This window comes from Salvelinus fontinalis, chromosome 30, assembly GCF_029448725.1.
Source record: "Salvelinus fontinalis isolate EN_2023a chromosome 30, ASM2944872v1, whole genome shotgun sequence".
NCBI classification, from domain to species: Eukaryota; Metazoa; Chordata; class Actinopteri; order Salmoniformes; family Salmonidae; genus Salvelinus; species Salvelinus fontinalis.
In genome coordinates, this window is record NC_074694.1 from 15,203,431 (window position 1) to 15,228,458 (window position 25,028).

The window sequence follows — 25,028 nt, forward strand, 5'->3', positions numbered from 1 at the left end:
CATACTCCTCATCATTGTGTAAACTTTTGTGGAGTTAAGGTGTAAGTTAACAGATTCATTGGAATATTAATAGGGAGATCCACAGAATGTATATTCATTTATTTCAGTAGTATATACAGAATGTATGTTAATTTATTTCAAGTAGTTAGATAATATTGATAATACAAAACATGTTTTCTTTCCAAATGGAGGAGGGGAAAAACGCACTTGTCTGCCCATATTCTTTGTCTCCTGCTCAGTCAGCCAACAATCATTAACTGTGAGCTCTTAAAATGTGAACAGGGCCGGACTCATTTCTCCCTCCTACGTGTACATATTCATGTAGTCTGAATTGAGCTTCTGTTCTGACACATTCCATTTTGAGTACTACATCCCAAAATGAATTTGGAAAAACACTGCATTATTCTCTTGAGCAGCTTTGGGCTTATTTCATGCAACTCTGACCAGAATAACTAAAGCAAGCAGAAGGTAAACCACATCTCAGGGCTTCTTTACTCTCTTGCAACATCCTTTTAAATGGTAGAAATACATACTTTATAAGTAGAAATATTCACAATATGTGTATCACTAGCGTGCGACAGTTCTTCAGCAATGTAGTTTAATTACAAACTCAGATCATGTGATTTGAATTCTTTTTAATGTGAAGATCACAGACATAAGATGATAAGAATAACATGTGTAACCATCAAACAATTTGTTCCTTATTTACAGGTCTCAGAAGAAGTGTCATCCAAGTTTCTTTTTTATACATTTGTGCCGGTGCTAAAGACATTGCCAATTAAAATCACTCTCACAGAGGCTGCGAAAACAGGACTACTCACAGGCAAACCAAATGAGGTACTTGCCACCAACTTCAATCAGCCACTTTTGTGTGGTCTCAATTCTTACACTGTAAAATAAAAATATGTTGATTCAACATAAAATTGTAAGGGAACCAGCTGCATCAGGATTGTGCATTTTCAACTGGTTGCCTTACAATTGTATGTTGAATAAACATATTTTTTATTGTATTTTTTACAGTGTATGCATGAATACATGAATTATTTTAAATTTCAGATAATATTCCTGTCAAAACATTAACAACGCACCAACTGAACAGGAGGAGATGATATCTCTTCATCGATACAGCTATTTCAAATGTCATACGCTCATCAGATGAGAAAGAAATAAAAAATATGTTTGACCAATCCATGTTTGCGTCCATTTCCACAGTCTCAAACTTTGACTGTAGCTTTTGTTGTTTTTCAATGCACCTGATTAGGAAATTATAATGTTTATATAACATTAGTTGTCAAATAGTCACTGTTGATATGGGAATCAGTTTTTCATTGAGCGAATATTTCACACAACGCCTATGGGATTTTCAATGCGCTTCAATTCAAGCACTCAGTTAGCGAATCCATTTAGTTAAGGCAACCATGAAGCAAGTCTGTTTACTCTGTAGTGTAGAAAAAGACTGCATTATCACATGGACACAATTGCATCAGGCTTGTAGTACATGAGGTGTGGTTGTGAATAATATCCAGAGAGACTGGCTCAATAGGTTACCATAGATACAAATGTGAAGAGTTCAAACACTCCAGGCCTTTTTTCTTTACCATGGTAACATGCAGAACACAGGAGAAACCAAATCTGCAAGTTATTTATTTAAAGTCAATCTTCGGTTTCCTTTCCTGTTGAATATGAAGGTCTGAGTTATGCACATGGATCTCTAAGAGTCTGTTGTTCAGAAAACCAGCAGATGTCACAAGGAGGTTATTTCATAGGTGAATCAAAACTGCAGGTGCACTCTGTGAGCAAACGTTAAGTAGTATACAGTATATACTACAAATCAGGATAGATCAGGATACAAGTCTAGCTCCAATAGGCTCCTTAATAACAGCTTCTACCCCCAAGCCATATGACTGCTGAACAATTAATCAAATGGACACCCGGACTATTTACATTGACCCCCCCCCCCCCATTTTATTTTTACGCTGCTGCTACTCGGCTGTTTAATATCTATGCATAGTTACTTCACACCTACCTACATGTACAAATTACCTCGACTAACCTGTACCCCCGCACATTGACTCGGTACTGGTACCCCATGTATATAGCCTCGCTATTATTATTATTTTATTGTATTACTTTTTATTGTATTTTTTACTTTAGTTTATTTAGTAAATATTTTCTTAACTATTTCTTGAACTGCATTGTTTGTTAAGTGCTTGTAAGTAAGCATTTCACGGTAAGGTCTACACCTGTTGTGTTCATCACATGTGACAAATAAAATTCTATTTGATAAAAAGCTGAGAGACGTAAAGGTGAGATGATACTTATCTCAATGTTCTTTGCTATTTTCTCCCTAATATTCTCTCCATACCTAGCATGATTAGGACCAATAATAACATGTATACTGCTTACTTGTGTCAAATGTCATTAGAGTGGTCTTACACCGTATTTCATCAATTCAATTAGAATTTATCGAAGCTTCTAAGCCTTATAGAATGAACTGGCATTGTGGATGAAAGGTTCTTATTATCATGGATTAGTCTCAATCTAGTCAATCATACTGTATGCCAAATGGTTTGGATTATGCAACAAATGTTGTTAAAAGAGCTTCTCTTACTGTAGAAGTCCAGCTTTACCTTTTCGAACATCCATTTGGAGTACAATTGAAAGAAATACAGAATACATGATGCTTTCTCCGCATACTAATTACATTTAAAATGCAGTGTATCACACATCTAGTTATCATCTAGTGAATCTCTGAAAGAAAACACACTAACATTTATGAATGTTTCGTTTTATTTAGACAGTGAAGAAAGATTTCTAAATGAAGAGAACATACTGTGTGATCCTGTAGTCAGTCAGTCATCCAGGACGGGTGTCCCTTCTCCCCTAGAGAAATTACTTACTATAATTATGAACAACAAATAGTTCCAGTCAAGCTCTTACTCAACCAGTGGGGCATGTGGTAGTGCATGTGTACAGTTCATGTGGGACATGTGTTCTGGTAAAAGGAAACCCAGGAGAGAGACATAATTACACATCCCGCTCTCGCGGGGTGCTGGAAGAAGCTGGAAGTTATACACAGGGACTTGCCGAGGTTCTCTTCAGGATTGCTCAGGTTACAGTAACTCATCTAAGTGGCTCATCAACGTTTCCTAATTCTCTGTCAGAATTTAGGAGTTCCCAAGCAGAAGGCGACTGAAGACACCATGTCGGACGGAGGGCTTTTCAAGGCAGAGGTGATCTATATCAGGGACTGTGAAAAACGTGGAGCAGGGGACATGGTCCAACAGGAGACATATACTCGGGTAAGTGCATGGGCTTATGTTCTACTCTTACTACCTCAATGTGATACTCACATTTACAGCAGAACCAACAACAACATTAATCACAAAGTGAATCTTAAAGCTTTGTATTCATTTTCTATATGTTGCACCTTCTCTGCTTGAGGCCTAGACATAGTAACTTTAATCGAAGTTGGGCAAAAATATTTTAGAATAACAATGTTTTGTCAAGGCTAACAGCTTGACTCCCTTCTGAGATTAAATCTATACATAGGAATAAAAATGACACACAAATGGCAGATCGGAATTTTTGGTTCCAACCCTACTTGCCATAATCTATACTGTTCCAATTGTTGTGACCTTTGCTTGTACCTTTTAAATGAGAGAACATGCCTTCTGAGATTCCATTTTTAAATTGTATAGCAAAAGACAAACAAATTGGATATATGAAGCTTTGGTTACAATCCTGATTTGAAATTGCGTCTCAGATATGAAATGTATTAGTGATTATGTAAAAATCCAGTTTGGTTTACCCTTTTCTAAATTATATTTGCCTGAGACTGCTTTAATTACTTGCAAATGAATGGCAAAATGTTTATCTATCATGGTTCAATAATTCAGAATTTGAAATAAAATCTAATAAAAAAAATCTACCTCATTGACAGTCGTCTTCAGTTACCGTTAGTCAACAATGTGTTAATTAATATTCATAGAACCTTTTCACTCCTATCCCATGTTTTTTTCCCTTCTCAGTTGATATCTCCTCCTGATCACACAACCCCACCCCAGACCCCTCCGCCTATAAATACCCAGCCAGAAAATACAGTGCACCATTTTGTATCCGGGCCCGCTACTATGGAAACAGCTGTTAACAAACACCAGGGCATTTCTCAGCAGCAGTGGCACAACACCCCTGTGGGTGCTGAGGTCAGCTTGGATCTCTTTTTAAATAGAGAGTCTGACTCAGACGAGAGACTAAGCCCCGCTAACTCCACAGACATGTTTCCTGCTTCTTCAAAGAGTCAGAGTCAGGAGTCCATTCTCTCTGAGAGTTGGGACAAAGACAGAAGCTGGTCTGCACTGCAAATGTCCCCTGAGATGTCTCGCGCAGTGTCCCCGTGCTCCTCAGTGAGATCTGGCATGTTCACCCCTTCTGTTGTGCGAGTCAAGAGGCACTCCCTAGAACCTGGCTCCAGTTTAATCCACATGCCGCCAACCTGCCTCTCACCAACTTGTTGTGCAAGTCCCTCCTCGTCCCCCTGTCCCCTGTCCCCCCGCTCCCGCCACAGGCCCCCTCCCACGCGGCTCTCCCTGCTAACAGCTATCCTCCGAAAGGGCCGCCTGCCAGTCCTGTCCCCTACTCTGACTCTACAGAGACCCTACTCCCCCTGCTGGCCCATTCACCATGGGACTTCCTGTAATGCCTGCTCTGCAGCCTCCAGTGTGGCCTCTATTCCGCTGGAGGTGTTCTCATCCAGGGCCCAGTCCTCAGCCTCCATACACAGCCCAGCTCAGAGTTACCATCACAGGGATGGATGTGTGTTAGAGTCCCTTAGATCTGTCAATGCACCCCTGTCCATAGAGTCTAAGGAGCTTTCCACCTCATGGAGAATGGTTGGCCCTCACAGCCCACCATTAAGACACTCAGATGAACTGAAATCAAACAATGGAATTATCTCTGAGAGGGTCACCTCCCCCTCTTATCGATGCCTTGTGGCGTCACCAGTCCCACCGTTGTCTCAACCATTTCTTCAGAACCTCCCCAAACCAGTAGACTACATCAAAGTTCCAAGTCCACCTCTGTACTCATCACACTCAAGATTCAGGCGTCTGTTTCCTGAGCCACTCAACGACTCAATTAACTCAAGACTTAACTCACTGTCACCTGAGCCGAAACCAGTTAAGAACCAGGGTGCTTCTGTGCCCCACGATTCAAATCAACCCCTGTATTCGTCACACTCAAGACTTAAATGTCTGTCTCCTAACCCAGCTCACAACCAGGGGACCTCTGCATGTCAACCTCTTTACTCATCCTTCTCAAAGCTCAGCTCACCGTCTCCCGGACTAGTAAACTCCTCATCAAACTCAACACTCGACTCACTGTCTCCCGGACCAGTAAACACCTCATCAAACTCAACACTCGACTCACTGTCTGCTGAACATAAACCAGTTAGCAAGAACTTTGTACAAGCTCTGAATTCTCACCTACGATCAAAGCTCACCTTTCTGTCTTCTGCACCTGCTAATAACCAGGAGACCTTTAAGGCCCTCGATACGTCTACACCTGAAGTTTCCTCCATGGGAACCTCTAACAATCGGGGGATTTCTATGGGGACCCTTAACACCTGGGGGACCGCAAGACCCCAAGTTTGGAGTCCACTGCCCTACTCATGTCTTTCCAGGTCTCCTAAACCACGCTCTCTCTGTGCCCCAGAGGGCCATCTTTCTGCCTCATCCCACTCACCCAGTGGCACAGTTTCCTCTGCACGGAGGTACACAGATACAATATCACCAACCCCATTACAGAACGGCCTGAAAACACCTCCACACTCGATGCTGCAACTCGGTGTCTCCCCAGCTCACAGAGCTTTCCACCTCACTCCCACCCTCTACACACCCCCTGGATGTCCATCACCTAAGCCCCCCACTCCCACCTCTACACCAGACTGCTTCACCCTCTCCCCTTCTCCGGCGCCCCCGACCCGTGACCTTACTCCGTCTCCCTCTCTCTCCCTGCGCTCTACGCCCTCTCCATGCCTATGGAGGGAGATGTCAGACTCCATTGATACAAAAAGAAAGGTAGCTACTCTGCATGCTGGCATGCAGTCCAATCGCACGCCACCCGCATGAGTCAAGTAAACAAAGACAAAGGAAACTATTAATGTCCTGTGACCGACATTGAGTACTGTAAGGATGATTGAGTATCTGGCAAGATGCCGCTCAGCTAAAAATGATCTTGTTAACTTACAACTTCTAACAGCAACTATATTGTCCTTGGTTCCCAACTGTCATATTTACTTTTCAGAGTTAGACAGTTAGTCAAAGGTTTTTTTCATGAAAATGTTGTAGGGTTCGCGTGCATTATGTCTAAACAGAATTGTGTTGTTACATTGAGAAATGGAATCATTTTGAACATTTATAGCAAAGCCCAGCCTGGGAATAGCACTATAAATAAGATTTGTTTTGTATTTTTCATATCCCTCCGCCCGTCCCTCTCAACTCTAGCCACACAAGATCAAGTTAAGCTATAAAGCCCTCGCTGCAATTCCCACAAACACTGTTCTGTTGGACCAGCAGGTAAGCACAGTCTATTGACGTTTCTGTTGAAAACCCAATATCCCTATCCCATTGCTAATTGACAATCAGCCAGAGACATTACAGTTAAACAGCTGCCAAATTCTGGTTGATACAGACACACCTGACGTGGATCAATCGGCAGTAGAAACAATACACCCCCCCCCCCACCCCTGGTTTGTTAAAAAGCTGACAGATAGGGCTGGAGAAAATGTAACCATTCAAAATGATAGACAGAGTTAGGGATGCAAGGACAGTCCGATTTTGGGGCCACGAGTTGAGGAATGAAAAATGTAAGTATTTGTAGTGACTGAAATGAGGTGGTTTATTTCAGTCAAATGGAGGAATAACATGCTATAATAATAAAATGCGTATTGTAATGAGTCACCACAGTTCTCATTTAGTCAACAGAATTGGAATGAGTTCATTTTGTTAATAAAGAAAATGAATTACCTTTGATTGTGCCTGTGACAGGGTTTACATGCTTCAGACTGAGGATAGAAGTGGAAGACAGGAACATTTACTAAATGCCTGACAGCCTCAATCGCTTTACAAATGTTGACTCAATAGAAAATACATTAAAACATGCTCCATTGAAGAAAGAAAAAAGTTTGTAAAAGCTTGAAAATTGTCCTCCTCGTTCTGTGTAGATCCCATGACAAAGTAAGAGAACATATACTACAAAGAAAGAATTTCATACAGTATGTGCGGATCAGGAAAATACTCACACAAAAGGGTGATCAAATTAAGATCCTACACCTGTACGTACTGTACTGTACATTGTGTCCATTGATGTTTCCATCTGAATTTATATTGCTTTCACAGGCAATTGATGATCAAGTGGAAAAAGAAGGAGATTCCCAGGACCCAGTGGACAGACGTAAGAAAGAGGACACACATGCAGAGGTACAGTACAGTAGAGTACAGTGCAGATCAGTGTGGCCTCTGATTCCTAAGACACTGTGTACTTGTAGCAATTATTAAATATATTCTATGAACCTTGAAAAATGTAGATGCTTGTTTGCCAGAACTTTGCTTTACACGTTTCCATGTACATGTACTTGACTTTGTGGCAGCTGAGCATCTGTACTGTAAAAAAGTCCAATACTTTCTCTGAAGTGTTCGGAAACCAATTTAGTCAGTTCAAAAGTAAGGTGCAAATTTCTATTTTAAAACCATATATTGCAGGACTGTTAGCTTGATGCATCCCTTGGATATGTTAAGTAGAAATGATTTACCAATATTGAATGTTAAAAGCCTGTTATATGAAATGAAGTGACCTTTAATTAATATAGACCACACGGACCACATTCAATAAATCTGATTTTCAATCTAAATAAAGATTTGCTAAAGTTCAAAATTCAGCATTTTGACATCCTCTGTGACTTCTATGAAGATTTTAACCCACTAACCCCCAAAATATTCCAAGTTTTTGTAGTATAGTATTCTACAGTTTGCTACAGAATACTATACTATTCTATAAATTAAATCAAATATATTGCAGGACTGTTAGCTCGATGATAAAGGTCTTGTTAAGAATATTAAAGTTACTATAGCCTTGCCTATATGCTGCAAGAATGTCTATTTAACGGTTGATTCTCTCTACAGATGTGTTCCCCTGCACAGTTGCGAAAGCAGTCAGAAGATCTGTACGCTGTCATAGACGAAGTGTTAGAGGACCCCATTCCAATGGTGAGTTTTGTATTGACCTGCACTCACTTGAGCCAAAGTGGAAGAGATCAAATGAAGTGTTCTTTTTTATGATTACTTTTGGCATCTTTCAGCGCCAAGCATCTCCTGCCCTCGCATACTCCAGGGAATCAATGGACAAATGTGCACCAAAGGTATGTAAGAAGCTGTTCAGGTGGGCCTTCATGCTTCAGCAAACAAATGAAAGGAGGGCAGCTCAATGGCAATGTCAAAAAATCAGGACAAGGGCCTGAGAAAACTTCCAATGTAAGAAGCACTCACAGCAATATGTAGAATAGAATAGAAAACCTTTTTTCCCAGAAGGAACTTCAGTTGTGGCAAGTCAGATAAGATAAAGATATAAATGGTAAACATACAAACAACAACATTCACACATGACAGATACACATGGTTACAAGGTATAATATATACAAGATTAACATACTCCACACAAATACATTTTCATTTAAACGCCGTACTGACGCGGGTAAAAAACTGTTAGTGGTTCTCTTGGTTTTAAGAGTGGATACGCCCTGATTGCGCTATTGCATACAGTGGGGCAAAAAAGTATTTAGTCAGCCACCAATTGTGCAAGTTCTCCCACTTAAAAAGATGAGAGAGGCCTGTAATTTTCATCATAGATACATTTCAACTATGACAGACAAAATGAGAAAAAAAATCCAGAAAATCACATTATTGGATTTTTAATGAATTTATTTGCAAATTATGGTAGAAAATAAGTATTTGGTCAATAACAAAAGTTTATCTCAATACTTTGTTATATACCCTTTGTTGGCAATGACAGAGGTCAAACGTTTTCTATAAGTCTTCACAAGGTTTTCACACACTGTTGCTGGTATTTTGGCCCATTCCTCCATGCAGATCTCCTCTAGAGCAGTGATGTTTTGGGGCTGTTGCTGGGCAACACGGACTTTCAACTCCCTCCAAAGATTTTCTATGGGGTTGAGATCTGGAGACTGGCTAGGCCACTCCAGGACCTTGAAATGCTTCTTACGAAGCCACTCCTTTGTTGCCCGGGCGGTGTGTTTGGGATCATTGTCATGCTGAAAGACCCAGCCACGTTTCATCTTCAATGCCCTTGCTGATGGAAGGAGGTTTTTACTCAAAATCTCACGATACATGGCCCCATTCATTCTTTCCTTTACACGGATCAGTCGTCCTGGTCCCTTTGCAGAATAACAGCCCTAAAGCATGATGTTTCCACCCCCATGCTTCACAGTACGTATGGTGTTCTTTGGATGCAACTCAGCATTCTTTGTCCTCCAAACACGACGAGTTGAGTTTTTACCAAAAAGTTCTATTTTGGTTTCATCTGACCATATGACATTCTCCCAATCTTCTTCTGGATCATCCAAATGCTCTCTAGCAAACTTCAGACGGGCCTGGACATGTACTGGCTTAAGCAGGGGGACACGTCTGGCACTGCAGGATTTGAGTCCCTGGCGGCGTAGTGTGTTACTGATGGTAGGCTTTGTTACTTTGGTCCCAGCTCTCTGCAGGTCATTCACTAGGTCCCCCCGTGTGGTTCTGGGATTTTTGCTCACCGTTCTTGTGATCATTTTGACCCCACGGGGTGAGATCTTGCGTGGAGCCCCAGATCGAGGGAGATTATCAGTGGTCTTGTATGTCTTCCATTTCCTAATAATTGCTCCCACAGTTGATTTCTTCAAACCAAGCTGCTTACCTATTGCAGATTCAGTCTTCCCAGCCTGGTGCAGGTCTACAATTTTTTGTTTCTGGTGTCCTTTGACAGCTCTTTGGTCTAGGCCATAGTGGAGTTTGGAGTGTGACTGTTTGAGGTTGTGGACAGGTGTCTTTTATACTGATAACAAGTTCAAACAGGTGCCATTAATACAGGTAACGAGTGGAGGACAGAGGAGCCTCTTAAAGAAGAAGTTACAGGTCTGTGAGAGCCAGAAATCTTGCTTGTTTGTAGGTGACCAAATACTTATTTTCCACCATAATTTGCAAATAAATTCATTTAAAATCCTACAATGTGATTTTCTGGATTTTTTTTTCTCATTTTGTCTGTCATAGTTGAAGTGTACCTATGATGAAATTTACAGGCCTCTCTCATCTTTTTAAGTGGGAGAACTTGCACAATTGGTGGCTGACTAAATACTTTTCCCCCCCACTGTATTTACTGTTCAGTGGATGTGTTTTCCAAAATGATTTTTTTACCCCTCTTACGTCAGCGGTCTGTTTAAATGTCTCGTAGGTGGCTCGTCTCTTATGTCATACTTTGTTCAGTTTCTCATAACTTATTAGAAATCAATAATGTGATCCATTCTTATCATATTTGCAATCTAATGCACAACGGAAAATATTGTATCACTATGCATGTCTATAAATCTCAGTGAAAACTCAAATAATCTCATTACATTGCATACAGGTACAGTAATCTCATTACAATGCATGCAGGTACAGTAATCTCATTACATTGCATACAGGTACAGTAATCTCATTACATTGCATACAGGTACAGTAATCTCATTACATTGCATACAGGTACAGTAATCTCATTACATTGCATACAGGTACAGTAATCTCATTACATTGCATACAGGTACAGTAATCTCATTACATTGCATACAGGTACAGTAATCTCCTTACATTGCATACAGGTACAGTAATCTCCTTACATTGCATACAGGTACAGTAATCTCATTACATTGCATACAGGTACAGTAATCTCATTACATTGCATACAGGTACAGTAATCTCATTACATTGCATACAGGTACAGTAATCTCATTACATTGCATACAGGTACAGTAATCTCATTACATTGCATACAGGTACAGTAATCTCATTACATTGCTTACAGGTACAGTAGCATAACATCCCTTTCTACATCCATTAGTCCAACTGTCTTTGTATGTTGGAGTGTGCGTGGTCAGATACTGATCATATGAAACAAGATGATCCTCTAACTGGCTGATAATTATGCTGGTAATATCCCCTTCCATAGGGCTACACAATGTGTTACACAAAGTGGATTGAAAAGACAGTCCAGATATATAAAGGTGACATTCAGACTCATAACAGTCTACTTATACAATTACCACCAAAAAACAGCCCAGCAAGTAGAAAAACTGACTTTAGCAGGAATAGTCTTCTCATAAAGTTCTCATTATTTGTGTTTCTCTGTTTGCTTTCTCCCACATGTAGCGGTACACCTCATTGCCAAGGTCATTGAGACGTGAAACGAAATATGTGAGTATACATATGTATGTTTGTTTTGTTCCCTAAGCAAGATCCACTATACATTCCAGAATAAATGAGAATGCTTGTTATTGTGCATCTGGAAATGCAAACTTGCTCCCCAAAGGAAAAAAACAAACATTTTCAGGCTCTACAAAAAGATTAATCTGATGTCTATATTGGAAAGCACAATAACTTTGATGACTAATTACTGTGTCTGTAATTAAATGACTACACAATGTGCTATTTGATCAATCCATGAGGTGTTCTTTGTTGTGTTGTTTTCATTTCTCATGTGTTTGTAAGAAAATAAATGAATAGAATATCCTGAAAAAGATTGTCCTCATGAGATTTAGAGATACCCTGTATATGAAAGCAGGTTACATTGCATAGGGAACATCAATTTTTTTTTGTTTAGAGTAGTGGGTATGTTTGAGAAGGGGATTTTCTGAGTGAAAACTTGTGGCGGACTTTGGCTTTCATAATATCATTACGGTGGGGATGTTCTACCCCTCTAAGTCTCACTGGATCTTCAGATCTCAAGCTGGAAATGTAATATGTTATAGTTAATAGACTATATCTGGAAATATTTACAGTGGGGCAAAAAAGTATTTAGTCAGCCACCAATTGTGCAAGTTCTCCCACTTAAAAAGATGAGAGAGGCCTGTAATTCTCATCATAGGTACACTTCAACTATGACAGACAAAGTGAGATTTTTTTTCCCAGAAAATCACATTGTAGGATTTTTAATGAATTTATTTGCAAATTATGGTGGAAAATAAGTATTTGGTCAATAACAAAAGTTTATCTCAATACTTTGTTATATACCCTTTGTTGGCAATGACAGAGGTCAAACGTTTTCTGTAAGTCTTCACAAGGTTTTCACACACTGTTGCTGGTATTTTGGCCCATTCCTCCATGCAGATCTCCTCTAGAGCAGTGATGTTTTGGGGCTGTTGCTGGGCAACACGGACTTTCAACTCCCTCCAAAGATTTTCTATGGGGTTGAGATCTGGAGACTGGCTAGGCCACTCCAGGACCTTGAAATGCTTCTTACGAAGCCACTCCTTTGTTGCCCGGGCGGTGTGTTTGGGATCATTGTCATGCTGAAAGACCCAGCCACGTTTCATCTTCAATGCCCTTGCTGATGGAAGGAGGTTTTTACTCAAAATCTCACGATACATGGCCCCATTCATTCTTTCCTTTACACGGATCAGTCGTCCTGGTCCCTTTGCAGAATAACAGCCCTAAAGCATGATGTTTCCACCCCCATGCTTCACAGTAGGTATGGTGCTCTTTGGATGCAACTCAGCATTCTTTGTCCTCCAAACACGACGAGTTGAGTTTTTACCAAAAAGTTCTATTTTGGTTTCATCTGACCAAATGACATTCTCCCAATCTTCTTCTGGATCATCCAAATGCTCTCTAGCAAACTTCAGATGGGCCTGGACATGTACTGGCTTAAGCAGGGGGACACGTCTGGCACTGCAGGATTTGAGTCCCTGGCGGCGTAGTGTGTTACTGATGGTAGGCTTTGTTACTTTGGTCCCAGCTCTCTGCAGGTCATTCACTAGGTCCCCCCGTGTGGTTCTGGGATTTTTGCTCACCGTTCTTGTGATCATTTTGACCCCACGGGGTGAGATCTTGCGTGGAGCCCCAGATCGAGGGAGATTATCAGTGGATGTCTTGCATGTCTTCCATTTCCTAATAATTGCTCCCACAGTTGATTTCTTCAAACCAAGCTGCTTACCTATTGCAGATTCAGTCTTCCCAGCCTGGTGCAGGTCTACAATTTTTTGTTTCTGGTGTCCTTTGACAGCTCTTTGGTCTTGGCCATAGTGTAGTTTGGAGTGAGACTGTTTGAGGTTGTGGACAGGTGTCTTTTATACTGATAACAAGTTCAAACAGGTGCCATTAATACAGGTAACGAGTGGAGGACAGAGGAGCCTCTTAAAGAAGAAGTTACAGGTCTGTGAGAGCCAGAAATCTTGCTTGTTTGTAGGTGACCAAATACTTATTTTCCACCATAATTTGCAAATAAATTCATTAAAAATCTTACAATGTGATTTTCAGGATTTTTTTCTCTCATTTTGTCTGTCATAGTTGAAGTGTACCTATGATGAAAATTACAGGCCTCTCTCATCTTTTTAAGTGAGAGAACTTGCACAATTGGTGGCTGACTAAATACTTTTTTGCACCATTGTAGATAAGTACCGGTACAACAACTTAAAGAACAACTTGAAGTATCTCAGCATGCAAACAACATGACAGCTTTGTCTGGGGAACGAGACTGCATGATAAGACAGGATTCAAACAAAACCAGTCATGAATGTTTCATTAAGTTGCATTTATATTCACTGAACTTTACGAATCGTACATCAAGAGGCACATCGTTCTTTTCAAGATTCTGTCTTCAGTAGTTTACAGACGTCTGAGAGTCCATTGTCATCGAAGCCAAAGAAAGACTCTTTCTAATCAAAGGAAGACTAGTTCTTTGTGCAGCAAGTTGACACTTGGATGATTACATACTGTATGTGGGATCTTAATTTGATCATCCTGTTGCAGGATAACAGGACATGTAAAGCTTGCAGTGTATTTAAGGTTTAAAAAGGCTTCTGAAGTTTATTTCCACTTTGAAATTCTAGACTTGATTTTTCCTTTACGAAAAATGTATTAACCCATAATAAAATGTCCATTTAATTATAGTCAATATTATAATTCACCTGTTCTTACAGGATAAGTTTTTGGCTGTAGCAAACTGGGTCAAATTAAGATCCTACGTTTGTAGGAAAAATCCAAAATCCATCAACATTATATACAGTATGTGCTGATATTTTATTTTTTACAGGCAACCTTCAGCCTACAACCGTCTGTTGAGAGAAAACTGGCAGACACCTATAAGGTATTTATTCTATTGCAAATATGTCAAATCTGTTTAAACTATGTTATGCCAATGAATGGCCATCACATATGCTTTGCTATTTCTTTATTAAGTGTATATTTACCGTGATCTTATGTTTTCGTTATCTACAAAAGCAAATTAATCGAGATATATTTTCAAACCTTACAGACCAAGCCTGGCGTAATTCGACCTGCCAATATAATCCCAAGATTGACAGAGGAAAATTATGATGAAGCATTTCATCCAAACCCCTTCAAGCAATATCTGGACGAGTTGACTGTCAATGACCAGAACAAGGTAGGCATAGGTTAACCCACAATACCTTGGTATTAGGTTACCTCAGAACACGTGTGTGTTGAAAACAACTAAGTTTATCTTATGGGATTGCCTGATTCATTCAGAGTATGCATAGTAACCAGCACTTAGACATCACTGTTTCCAAATAGCATACTTGACATACACAAATGGGAAAGTGGGTTTAGTGTAGAACTTCTGCTTAAGTCTCTGTTTACTTGTAAAGTTTACTTTAGAGGCTTTCCTTTTTTTCTCCTTTTTTAATTTGTAGATTTTCAGACATTGGAACAGAGACATTGAAACAGTACAACACACCCAGTCCTTTAAAGCCCCACCCACCCCACCGCTTCCGTCCCTCGTTCCCACCCACCCCGTCCCTTCCTCCCTCCCCACCAAGGCATCATACCAAGACATCATAAAATAAAAATTCAAAATAGACAAATAAAAACAAACATTGAGAAAAACAAAGACAAAAACAATAGCAATAATTTGTAACAATAATTGGTCATACAACAGCACTACGGTTCTTTATTAGCAGCTTCAACACATCCCGCCCATGACAATTTTAGGCGATGTGTTAGTCGGAATCCTTAATACTGAAACTGCCACGTCCGTTTGGGATAACAAAAAAGTTACTGCAAACAAAAGTTTGGACACACCTACTCATTCAGGGGTTTTTCTAAACTATGAAATAACACATATGCAATCATGTAGTAACCAAAGAAAGTGTTAAACAAATCAAAATATTGGTTACTACATGATTCCATAAGTGTTATTTCATAGTTTTGATGTCTCACTATTATTATACAATGTTTAATTATGTATATTTTTATTTCACCTTTATTTAACCAGTTAAGCTAGTTGAGAAAAAGTTCTTATTTACAACTGCGACCTGGCCAAGAAAAAGCAAAGCAGTGCGACAGAAACAACAACACAGAGTTACACATGGAATAAACAAACGTACAGTCAATAACACAATAGAAAAAAAAGAAAGTCTATATACAGTGTGTGCAAATGGCGGTAAGGAGGTAAGGCAATAAATAGGCCATAGTAGCGAAATAATTTCAATTTAGCAAATTAACACTGGAGTGATAGATGAGCAGATGGTGATGTGCAAGTAGAAATACTGGTGTGCAAAAGAGCAGAAAAGTTAATAAAAACAATATGGTGATGAGGTAGGTAGATTAGATGGGCTATGTACAGCTGCAGGGATCGTTTAGCTGCTCAGATAGCTGATGTTTAAAGTTAGTGAGTGAAATATAAGTCTCCAGTTTCAGCGATTTTTGCAATTTGTTCCAGTCATTGGCAGCAGAGAACAGGAAGGAAAGGAGGCCAAAAGAGGTGTTGGCTTTGGGGATGACCAGTGAGACATACCTGTAGAAAATAGTAAAAATAAAGAAATACCCTTGAATAAGTAGGTGTGTCCACATTTTTGACTGGTACTGTATCAATAATTTGACTCAAAAGAAAAGTGAGTTTGTGGGTGATTCTCCAATACAATGTCACATTATGTAAGCTCCTACTGACAAACGTTTTATGTTCCTATTAAGTACATATGAAGAGTTTATTTCCAAAACACTATAAAGTGCCAACAGGACAATGACCCTAAGCACACAGCCAAGATAATGCACGAGCGGCTTCGGGACAAGTCTCTGAATGTCGTTGAGTGGCCCAGCCAGAGCCCGGATTTTAACCGATTGAACATCTCTGGAGAGACCTCAAAATAGCTGTGTAGCAACGCTCCCCATCCAACCTGACAGAGCTTAAGAGGATCTGCAGTGAAGAATGGGAGAAACTCCCAAAATACAGGTGTGCCAAGCTTGTAGTGTCATACCCAAGAAGACTCAAGGCTGTAATGCTACCAAAGGATTTCAACAAAGTACTGAGTAAAGGGTCTGAATACTTATGTAAATTTGATATTTCAGTTGTTTATTTTTAATAAATTAGCAAACATTTATAAAAACCTGTTTTTCCTTTGTCATTATGGGTTATTGTGTGTAGATTGATGGGGGGACAGGACGATTTAATCCATTTTAGAACAAGGATGTAACCTAACAAAATGTGGAAAAAAATCAAGGGGTCTGAATACTTTCCAAAAGCACTGCATATCCATTTTCAGAAATGTTGGTAATTGAGCTTTTCTTTAAAGAAAATATGAAAGAGATTGGTTTGTTTTTTCACTATCTAGTTATGGCATGGTGTTCAATGACAGACATGTATTTTTTTTAAATATATCACTTGATTCATTTCAGATCATATTTTTTTGCAAAACGCCATATATCCACCTTACTCTCAGAGGGATAAATAGCGCTGCTGGGTTTTACAGTCAAATGTAACAAAATAAAACCTTTTTTAATAAAGAACTGTACAAATGATACTTCAACATTTAAAAAATAGTCACACAAAAAATGTAATGCATCAATATGAGATCTGTATGTAAGACATTTACATTTGACATTTTAGTCATTTAGCAGATGGTCTTACTTTCAAGTTTTAATGTCGCGTACACAAGTACAGTGAAATGCCTTTCTTGCAAGCTCTAAACCCAACAATGCAGTAATCAATATCAATGTAGCACTAAAAATAACACAAGGTAGAACAAAAGGACAAGAAATAAAAGAAATAGTAAGAACACGAGAAGTAAGAAGCTATATACAGGGTCATTTCCAAATCCATATTTATAATCTACAGCGATACTGGAGTAATAGTGATAGATAGGTATAGGGTTAAGGTGACTAGACAACAGGATATACTGTGTGGTAAACAGAGTAGCAGCAATGTACAGTTGAAGTCGGAAGTTTACATACACCTTAGCCAAACACATTTAAACTCAGTTTTTCACAATTCCTGACATTTAATCCTAGGAAAAATTCCATGTCTTATGTCAGTTAGGATCACCACTTTATTTTAAGAATGTGAAATGTCAGAATAATAGTATAGAGAATGTTTTATTTCAGCTTTAATTTCTTTCATCACATTCCCAGTGGGTCAGAAGTTTACATACACTCAATTAGTATTTGGTAGCATTGCCTTTAAATTGCTTAACTTGGGTCAAACGTTTCGGGTAGCCTCCCACAAACTTTCCACAATAAGTTGGTTGAATTTTGGCCCATTCCTCCTGACAGAGCTGGTGTAACTGAGTCAGGTTTGTAGGCCTCCATGCTCGCACACGCCTTTTCAGTTCTGCCCACAAATTGTCTATAGGGTTGAGGTCAGGGCTTTGTGATGGCCACTCCAACACCTTGACTTTGTTGTCCTTAAGCAATTTTGCCACAATTTTGGAAGTATACTTGGGGTCATTGTCCATTTGGAGGACAGATTTGCGACCAAGCTTTAACTTCCTGACTGATGTCCACATCATTTTCCATCCTCATGATGGTATCTATTTTGTGAAGTGCACCAGTGCCTCCTGTAGAAAAGCACCCCCACAACATGCTGCCACCCCTGTGCTTCACGGTTGGGATGGTGTTCTTCGGCTTGCAAGCATCCCCTTTTTTCCTTCAAACATAACGATGGTCATTATGGCCAAACAGTTCTATTTTTGTTTCATCAGACCAGAGGACATTTCTCCAAAAAGTATGATCTGCAGTCTGGCTTTTTTATGCGGGTTTTGGAGCAGTGGCTTCTTCCTTGCTGAGCGGCCTTTCAGGTTATGTTGATATTGGACTCGTTTTACTGTGGATATAGATACTTTTGTACCTGTTTCCCTCAGCATCTTCACAAGGTCCTTTGCTGTTGATCTGGGATTGGTTTGCACTTTTCGCACCAAACTACGTTCATCTCTAGGAGACAGAACGCATCTCCTTCCTGAGCGGTATGACGGCTGCGTGGTCCCATGGTGTTTATACTTGCGTACTATTGTTTGTACAGATGAACGTGGTACCTCAGGCATTTGGAAATTGCTCCCAAGGATGAACCAGACTTGTGGAGGTCTACAATTTATTTTCTGAGGAGGCACTGAGTTTGAAGGTAGGCCTTGAAATACATCCACAGGGACACCTCCAATTCACTCAAATGATGTGAATTAGCCTATCAGAAGCCTCTAAAGCCATGACATCATTTTCTGGAATTTTCCAAGCTGTGTAAAGGCACAGTAAACTTAGTGTGTGTAAACATCTGACCCACTGGAATTGTGATACAGTGAATTATAAGTAAAATAATTTGTCTGTTAACAATTGTTGGGACAATTACTTGTGTCATGCACAAAGTAGATGTCCTAACCTACTTGCCAAAACTATAGTTTGTTAACAAGAAATTTGTGGAGTGTTTGAAAAACGAGTTTTAATGACTCCAACCAAAGTGCATGTAAACTTCCAACTTCAACAGTATATGGCTGTATGTGTGCTTGTGTAAGGGGGAGGGGAAATTACTGCCCGCCGGGCACTGCAATCCGGCCTACGAGACATTTTTGACTTTTTACCACATTTTTCTCTCCAATTTCGTGGTATCCAATTGGTAGTTACAATCTTGTCCCATCGCTGCAACTCCCGTACGGACTCGGGAGAGGCGAAGTTCGAGAGCCGTACATCCTCCCGAAACACGACCCAGCCAAGCTGCACTGCTTCTTGACACAATGCCCGCTTAACCCAGAGGCCAGCCTCACCAATGTGTCAGAGGAAACACTGAACGCCTGGCGACAGTGTCAGCGCATGCCCCTGGCCCGCCACAGGAGTTGCTAGAGCACGATGGGACAAGGAAATCTCGGCCTGCCAAACCCTCTCCTAACCCAGACAACGCTGGGCCAATTGTGCGCCGCCTCATGGGTCTCCCATTCACGGCCAGTTTTGACACAGCCTGGGATAAAACCCGGGTCTGTAGTGACACCTCAGGCACTGCGATGCAGGGCCTTAGTCCGCTGCGCCACTCGCAAATTGGTTTTAACAAACAATTTGTCCCCTAAAATATGCGGCCCTCCGTTGAATTTCAAAATCCCGATGTGGCCCTCAAGACAGGGGTTTTCCCACCCCTGTCAGTATAAATGTTTGTGCATGTTGTGTGTGGATGCAAATTAAGTGTGTGTGTGTGCGTGCGTGCGTGTGTTGGAGTATCAGTGTGCGTGAGTGTGTAGAGTCTTGTGAGTGTACATAAAGATAAATACACGGGTCAACCCAGAGCGATTCATCTTAAGATAGCTAGGTGAGAACCACATATCACAGTCAAATATACGGAGTACCAACATTCCATTCCAGCTAAACAATGGATACTTGGTGTTTTGCAACAACAACAAAAAAGTTCTTACACATCCAGAATCTATGAATAAAAAAATCAGAGGATAGTCATATTTAACACACCCATAACCCATAATCAACCATTTCTGATGAAAAAACATAAATGTGAAAAATGTAGGGATATAGCGTTTTGGTTATAAACTCTTCATATGTGTATATTTTCTGTAAGTGATAATGCCCTCTAAGCCGGTGTTTGAAGGATATTGGCATGGAGGTTGTTAGGCCCGAGACAAACTCCAAACACTGGCTTCGAGGTCCAAACACCGGCTTCGAGGGCATTATCACTTTTATACAATGGATTACCAACATATTAAAATAATGATTTACATATTTTCATTAAAAACGTTATTTTGATGAATTTATTCATACTATTTCATCCTTCCACAAGATATAGTCCTAACACAAATCTTGGGTTGCTACCCAAGCCGGCTGGTTGTTTGTTCTATCGGTTCCATTGCCATATTGACTGGCAATATTCTTATCTCTTGCTTGCTAGCTAGCCAACTATGGCTAACTTACAGTCACATCAAACAGTGCAGCCAGAATAAAAACGAAGTAGCTGCATTTGCTTAATTTGTTTTCTAGCGACATTTATTTGTATACATCCATAACAATGAGCTAATGATGCAGATTTCACCTGGCATAGAAAATGTCCTCTCTCATCAGGACACTGTTGTTCAAGAGCTAGCCAACAACACAGCTAACAAAATCACTTCAAAACTGAAGCTGGAAAACTAGCTGCGCTTTATATATATATATATATATATATATATATATATATATATATATATATATATATATTTATATATATATATATATACATAAACATGATGGAGAAAAGCTGCATATCTGTCTGTCTCATCCTGACCTCCGACACGTTCATTACTATGGGACAACTGGAGATCGAATTTGAATATTGAAACAATGTGGAAAATGTCGGAGAGACAGACAGTAATATTTATATAAATCTCCGCTGTTGAAAACTTAATGTTAGTCTACAAGAACTTTGACATAATGTCTAGATGTTTTTTATAATGGAGATCAAATTCATAAATTGCCTGGCTGGGCTAATGAGATATTGGATTGCGCAGTCAGACGGAACAGAGTAAATAGGCATTTTAATGTCGTGGATTTAGCCGGTGGTAACTTGTGTAATTGACACCGGCTAGAATGCATTCAGGATTAGACCCACACGTTGTGTAAATATATACACTGCTCAAAAAAATAAAGGGAACACTTAAACAACACAATGTAACTCCAAGTCAATCACACTTCTGTGAAATCAAACTGTCCACTTAGGAAGCAACACTGATTGACAATAAATTTCAAATGCTGTTGTGCAAATGGAATAGACAAAAGGTGGAAATTATAGGCAATTAGCAAGACACCCCCCAAAACAGGAGTGATTCTGCAGGTGGTGACCACAGACCACATCTCAGTTCCTATGCTTCCTGGCTGATGTTTTGGTCACTTTTGAATGCTGGCGGTGCTCTCACTCTAGTGGTAGCATGAGACGGCGTCTACAACCCACACAAGTGGCTCAGGTAGTGCAGTTCATCCAGGATGGCACATCAATGCGAGCTGTGGCAAAAAGGTTTGCTGTGTCTGTCAGCGTAGTGTCCAGAGCATGCAGGCGCTACCAGGAGACAGGCCAGTACATCAGGAGACGTGGAGGAGGCCGTAGGAGGGCAACAACCCAGCAGCAGGACCGGTACCTCCGCCTTAGTGCAAGGAAGTGCACTGCCAGAGCCCTGCAAAATGACCTCCAGCAGGCCACAAATGTGCATGTGTCAGCATATGGTCTCACAAGGGGTCTGAGGATCTCATCACGGTACCTAATGGCAGTCAGGCTACCTCTGGCGAGCACATGGAGGGCTGTGCAGCCCCACAAAGAAATGCCACCCCACACCATGACTGACCCATCGCCAAACCGGTCATGCTGGAGGATGTTGCAGGCAGCAGAACGTTCTCCACGGCGTCTCCAGACTCTGTCACGTCTGTCACATGTGCTCATGTGCTCAGTGTGAACCTGCTTTCATCTGTGAAGAGCACAGGGCGCCAGTGGCGAATTTGCCAATCTTGGTGTTCTCTAGCAAATGCCAAATGTCCTGCACGGTGTTGGGCTGTAAGCACAACCCCCACCTGTGGACGTCGGGCCCTCATACCACCCTCATGGAGTCTGTTTCTGACCGTTTGAGCAGACACATGCACATTTGTGGCCTGCTGGAGGTCATTTTGCAGGGCGCTGGCAGTGCACCTCCTTGCACTAAGGCGTAGGTAGCGGTCCTGCTGCTGGGTTGTTGCCCTCCTACGGCCTCCTCCACGTCTCCTGATGTACTGGCCTGTCTCCTGGTAGTGCCTGCATGCTCTGGACACTACGCTGACAGACACAGCAAACCTTTTTGCCACAGCTCGCATTGATGTGCCATCCTGGATGAACTGCACTACCTGAGCCACTTGTGTGGGTTGTAGACGCCGTCTCATGCTACCACTAGAGTGAGAGCACCGCCAGCATTCAAAAGTGACAAAACATCAGCCAGGAAGCATAGGAACTGAGAAGTGGTCTGTGGTCACCACCTGCAGAATCACTCCTGTTTTGGGGGGTGTCTTGCTAATTGCCTATAATTTCCACCTTTTGTCTATTCCATTTGCACAACAGCATGTGAAATTTATTGTCAATCAGTGTTGCTTCCTAAGTGGACAGTTTGATTTCACAGAAGTGTGATTGACTTGGAGTTACATTGTGTTGTTTAAGTGTTCCCTTTATTTTTTTGAGCAGTGTATATATATCGATAGTAATGCCAATCAAAGATGGATGGATTTAAGTCCTTTATTCACAACCTTTAATCCAGTCAAGACTTACCTACAACAAAGTCAGGAAACGTTCTGTTTCATGTCTAATTATGTAGAGCACTCCCATTGGGTGACACTTTGTAGATCTGCTGTGAGACGATAGGTGTCTGCTTGGGGAAATGATAGAATCTCAAACTTTCTTGGCTCAACTCCCAACACAAACAGCAGGTATTCACATCACAACAGGCATCATTATGGTGCAACGTTTGAGCTTCATCCAGCTTCAAATCAAACCATATCCAGTCAAACCATCCTGTTGTAATGGAGAGCTTGTCATTCAGTCATCAGGACAACTTGGTTGGTGTCGGTCTATTAAAAAGCTTGTATAAGAAGGATAAAACCAAACGATTGGGATAGAGATTTATCACACTATATGGCTGTATCACAGTATATGGCTGAGGAGTGGAAGGAGATGGGGACCGAACGCTATCCGTCTCTTGTCATTGGGAAAACCTCACCTATAGATGTAGGATCTTAATTTGATCACTATTTTTTTTGCTAAGAAATCCAAACTTTTAGTGCAGTCCAGCATTAAAAAGGCTTCTAAAGTTTGTAATTTCCACTTTATGTTATGCTGGTGAATGAGGACCCAAAAGCGACTTAACAAAAACAGAGTCTTTATTCCAGTCTTAAACAAAACGGTACTCCTGGATATATCTTAGATGACACCTGCTCACACGCAGCATCTGATGAAGGCAAAAACACAACAGGGCGGAACCAGGACACAGAACAGCAAACATCAAACAAAGATCCGACAAGGACAGAAGCGGAAAACAGAGGGAGAAATAGGAACTCTAATCAGAGGGCAAAATAGGGGACAGGTGTGAAAGATTAAATGAGGTAGTTAGGAGAATGAGGAACAGCTGGGAGCAGGAACGGAACGATAGAGAGCGAGCGAGAGAGGAAGAGAGGGAGGGGAAGAGAGAGGGATAGAAAGAGGGAAAGAACCTACTAAGACCAGCAGAGGGAGACAAATGGAAGGGAAGCACAGGGACAAGACATGATAATCAAATGACAAAACATGACACTTTAAAATTGCAGACTTGATTTGCCCTAACGGAAAAGGTATCAACCCCTACACTTTTTTTACAATTAGCTATAATCCACATAACAATTCATATTTCCTGTTGCTGCAGGAGTATTTTCCTGCTGTAGCGAACTGGCTCAAATTAAGATCTTACATCTGTAATGTACTCAATCGTAGGCAGCTGGCAGACAAAACTAACCACTTGAAACAGTGCCATAATTACAGATGATTGCTTCAGAAACCGGACCTTAAGTGGGTGCAGTAGCTAGGCAAAAGCAATTTCACACTCGCCTCACGGCTTTCCTTCATGCACACGCATGGGGACAACCACACGTATATGTTTGTATACTTCTGGTGGACTATGAATGATTGCCAACTGAACAATACAAAGAAAACCAACTACTGGTATGACATAACCAAATGTATACATCATCTCTTCTTCAGTCATTTTGGCACATATATGAAGACGGTTTTGTAACACTTGTCAGCTGTTAACCAGACCTAATAAAGTGACCGGAGTCTGCATCAGTCCATCTTAATAACTTTGCATTCCTTCATTTTGATCTCCCACTGTTGTTACCTTGAGAATTCCTGTCAGAGCCACTCTCTCACATTCAATTTCTAATCCCCAGTGTGTCCAATCTCTTCTCCCATCCCATCTCCATCTAATTCAAAGCACTAAAAGCTTTCAAACACTCAACTCGTAGTTAAGGTTAACATATAACATGGTCTTATTTTACACTTTTTTTCACATTAAATGGTAGCGTAGCAACAATATGGAAGTCAGAACACAAGGTTAGAGTGTATAAATCCAGGAAGGAAGGACCATACTTTATAGTTATTAGCAATTAAGAGTAATTATTTAATTTCTTATTTATGAGCTGTGAATATATGTATAGGAAGCCACAAGTACAACTAGGTCTTCCTACCATGTATATCTAAAATGATCATGTTAAAACTAATAGAACCAACTATTTTATAAAGCTGACTAAAATGTCTGAAGTAGATATTTGTTTCGATCTGAGCAATGTTGTATCAAAGTCAGCATGAAAACCCACAAAATCAAATCAAATCAAATGTTATTACAACAGGTGTAGACCTTACAGTGAAATGCTTACTTACAAGCCCTAAACCAACAATGCAGTTTTAAGAAAATCGCTAAAAGGTTTGAGAGAAGAATAACAAATAATTAAAGAACAGCAGTAAATAACAATAATGGAGCTATATACAGGGTGTAC

At 40.4% G+C, this 25,028-nt stretch overlaps 1 protein-coding gene across 1 annotated transcript in view; it reads left to right on the forward strand.

Moving 5' to 3' along the window:
- The first annotated feature begins 373 nt into the window (after positions 1 to 373).
- mlip (muscular LMNA-interacting protein) overlaps positions 374 to 25,028 on the forward strand; it is a 32,912-nt gene continuing 8,257 nt past the window's right edge. Inside the window, exons 1-11 of the mRNA XM_055889844.1 lie at positions 374 to 468; positions 712 to 837; positions 3,165 to 3,302; positions 4,032 to 6,077; positions 6,504 to 6,575; positions 7,398 to 7,478; positions 8,181 to 8,264; positions 8,357 to 8,416; positions 11,454 to 11,498; positions 14,335 to 14,388; positions 14,557 to 14,685. Of these exons, the coding sequence (XP_055745819.1) occupies positions 3,204 to 3,302; positions 4,032 to 6,077; positions 6,504 to 6,575; positions 7,398 to 7,478; positions 8,181 to 8,264; positions 8,357 to 8,416; positions 11,454 to 11,498; positions 14,335 to 14,388; positions 14,557 to 14,685 (2,670 nt within the window). The 5' untranslated portion in view covers positions 374 to 468; positions 712 to 837; positions 3,165 to 3,203. The remainder of the gene's footprint in view (positions 469 to 711; positions 838 to 3,164; positions 3,303 to 4,031; positions 6,078 to 6,503; positions 6,576 to 7,397; positions 7,479 to 8,180; positions 8,265 to 8,356; positions 8,417 to 11,453; positions 11,499 to 14,334; positions 14,389 to 14,556; positions 14,686 to 25,028) is intronic.